At 48.3% G+C, this 2,290-nt stretch overlaps 1 protein-coding gene across 1 annotated transcript in view; it reads left to right on the top strand.

The window, feature by feature from the left end:
* Positions 1–2,290, top strand: part of KIF9 (kinesin family member 9) — a 51,682-nt gene that overhangs the window by 20,853 nt on the left and 28,539 nt on the right. Inside the window, exons 7-9 of the mRNA XM_045297703.1 lie at positions 656–739; positions 845–937; positions 1,676–1,823. Coding sequence (XP_045153638.1) covers positions 656–739; positions 845–937; positions 1,676–1,823 — 325 coding nt within the window. The remainder of the gene's footprint in view (positions 1–655; positions 740–844; positions 938–1,675; positions 1,824–2,290) is intronic.

The raw sequence follows: 2,290 nt of genomic DNA, 5'->3' as shown, positions 1-2,290 counted from the left end.
TAAGTCACTGTTTTGATTGGGCCTTTATCTCTGGATCAGAATGGTAAGTCCAAGACTCTGGTTATGATTGGTTCCAGAAAATAGTCATCGACTGATGACAGAGACATCTTTAAGCTGGATTTATTTGGAATGAACTTCTGTGTTTGAATTGGAACCCTAGTCACCATTTTCCCCCCACCCGTGTGTATTCTGGAAATCAGGTTTTCAGTTATCGGAGCCGCGGATATCTTCTGTATCTTGTGACCTGTCTTTTTTTTTTTTTTAATGTCTTTTTTTACTTTTGCCAAACAAAAAAGGCATTTGATGAACAGCAACAACAAAATCAATTTTAAGTTAGCTGAATGTCTATAAATTTCTTATTTTGGCTTTTTGTTGAAAGAACACAGTAGGAGGATTTTGTTTTTTTCAGTTCTATTCTGATCATCTTTGCCAATCTGCATTCAGTGTAATTGGTGATGTACTAGGGTTGAAGTGTGTCGTATAATGTGTACTTTTGTTTCATCTGTTTGGGTTTTTTAACTTGTTTTTCCTTCTCTTGCTTCCAGCGTAGGGAAGAGTTTTGCCGGATGGCTCTCCTGATAAGGCCATCGTGTGGCTATTGGCGAGGCAAACAGTTTGCCTCTTCAAATTAGGGTCTGTTCTCCTTCCTCTCCAGGGGGAGACCAACAAGATTATAGCCTCTCACACAATGAACAAAAACTCTTCCAGGTCACACTGCATTTTCACCATCTACGTGGAGGTGAGTACAAGTGGCCTGGGAAGGGCCGCCCATTTCTTGGTGGGGCCTGCTCAGTCACAGGCTCCTCCCTGTTGAGATTCATCTCTCACTATGGGTATCTCGTAGGCCCATTCTCGGACCTTATCAGATGAAAAGTACATCACTTCCAAAATTAACTTGGTGGACCTTGCAGGCTCAGAGAGGCTGGGCAAGTCTGGGGTAAGTGCGGGAAGCAAGCGGCTCCTTCTCAACAAGCCCTGGGCCCCGTTCCTGGCCTGGTGCCGGCTTGCTCATTGGACCTCCCTGGACAAAGCGGTGGAGCATGTGGGCTTGACCCTGAAGAGCTGGAGGGACAGAACTAACCGGATGAGAAAGCTGTTACACTGGGCCCCTTGCTGTCCCACGGGACTTTAGTAAAGATGCAAGGAGACACGGCCCCCTTCAATTTTTAGTAAGATGCATGTTGCCCAGGGAGTGCTTCGTAAATACTCTGTGTTAGTATTAGTGTTTCTCTGCATATGAATATGAATATTCGCATGAATATTTGTGTGAGTGTAAATATTAACCTCGGTGCTCATGAGTATTCAGATGAGTCTCTGTATGCACTTTCATAGGCATCTATTTGCATGAATAGTCTCCGGAGTACCTGCTGTAATATATGTACAAGTGTCTGCATCAGTATTTGTACAAGTGTCTGCATCAGTATCCCTGTGTGTATTCAAGCTGGTATGAATCTCTGAGACCATCAATATAAATAAGTGCTCACAGTCACATTAGCACTCACACAAGTCTCCCTATGAATATTAGTTTTACTGTTATTAGCCCAAGGTGGGAGCAGTCTCCTGACTCCAGAGGAAGACCCTGGTTCCAGCAAAGGGTGTTCCGGTCTGGCCACGGGCCTGCTGCTTCCCTCCGAACTGGAAGGACAGCGTTCTTAAAGGGGCCTCTGGTTTCTAGTCTGAAGGCCGAGTGCTGAAGGAAGCCACCTACATCAACAAGTCGCTGTCATTCCTGGAGCAGGCCATCATCGCCCTCGGGGACCAGAGGAGGGACCACATCCCCTTCCGGCAGTGCAAGCTCACCCATGCTCTGAAGGACTCGCTAGGTGAGGGAGGCGGGGGGGAATCTGAGCACCCCCGCCATCGGTGGTCCTGGGCTTGCTCCCTCCCTTTTAACGCTGGCTGACCTGCAGCCCTTTCCCAGTGGTGTTAGACACACCTGACCCAGCAGAACCCAGCAGTGAGTGCCCTTGCCCTCCGAAGCCCAGAACATACTGTGCCAATTCACTTCTCAAGACCTTTGCCTAAGTTCCTGCCTTTCCCAAGAATGCCTTCCCTTTGTCCCTGTCCTCAAACTGGCTGGCAGGATTTGTCATAGCCTTGAAGCCCTCGCAGAGAGGGTCTCTCCCCCCTGGTCCTGTTTCCCCCTGCAACCGAGGGCCCTACCAGATGCAGGGGCTGTGGCTATCATCCCTGTGTCCTGGGCCCTTTGTGTTGAGCAAAATAACACATTCATGGGTGTCAGCTTGCTAACTGAGTGCCACCGTGAACAAGCCCCTAGTTCACACTCTCC

The sequence above is a fragment of the Echinops telfairi genome, unplaced genomic scaffold (genome assembly GCF_000313985.2).
Source record: "Echinops telfairi isolate 266 unplaced genomic scaffold, ASM31398v2 ScPeMD7_7420;HRSCAF=8458, whole genome shotgun sequence".
Taxonomy (NCBI): domain Eukaryota; kingdom Metazoa; phylum Chordata; class Mammalia; order Afrosoricida; family Tenrecidae; genus Echinops; species Echinops telfairi.
Note: the sequence above shows the minus strand (reverse complement) of the source record. Positions and strands in the feature narration are given on the sequence as shown.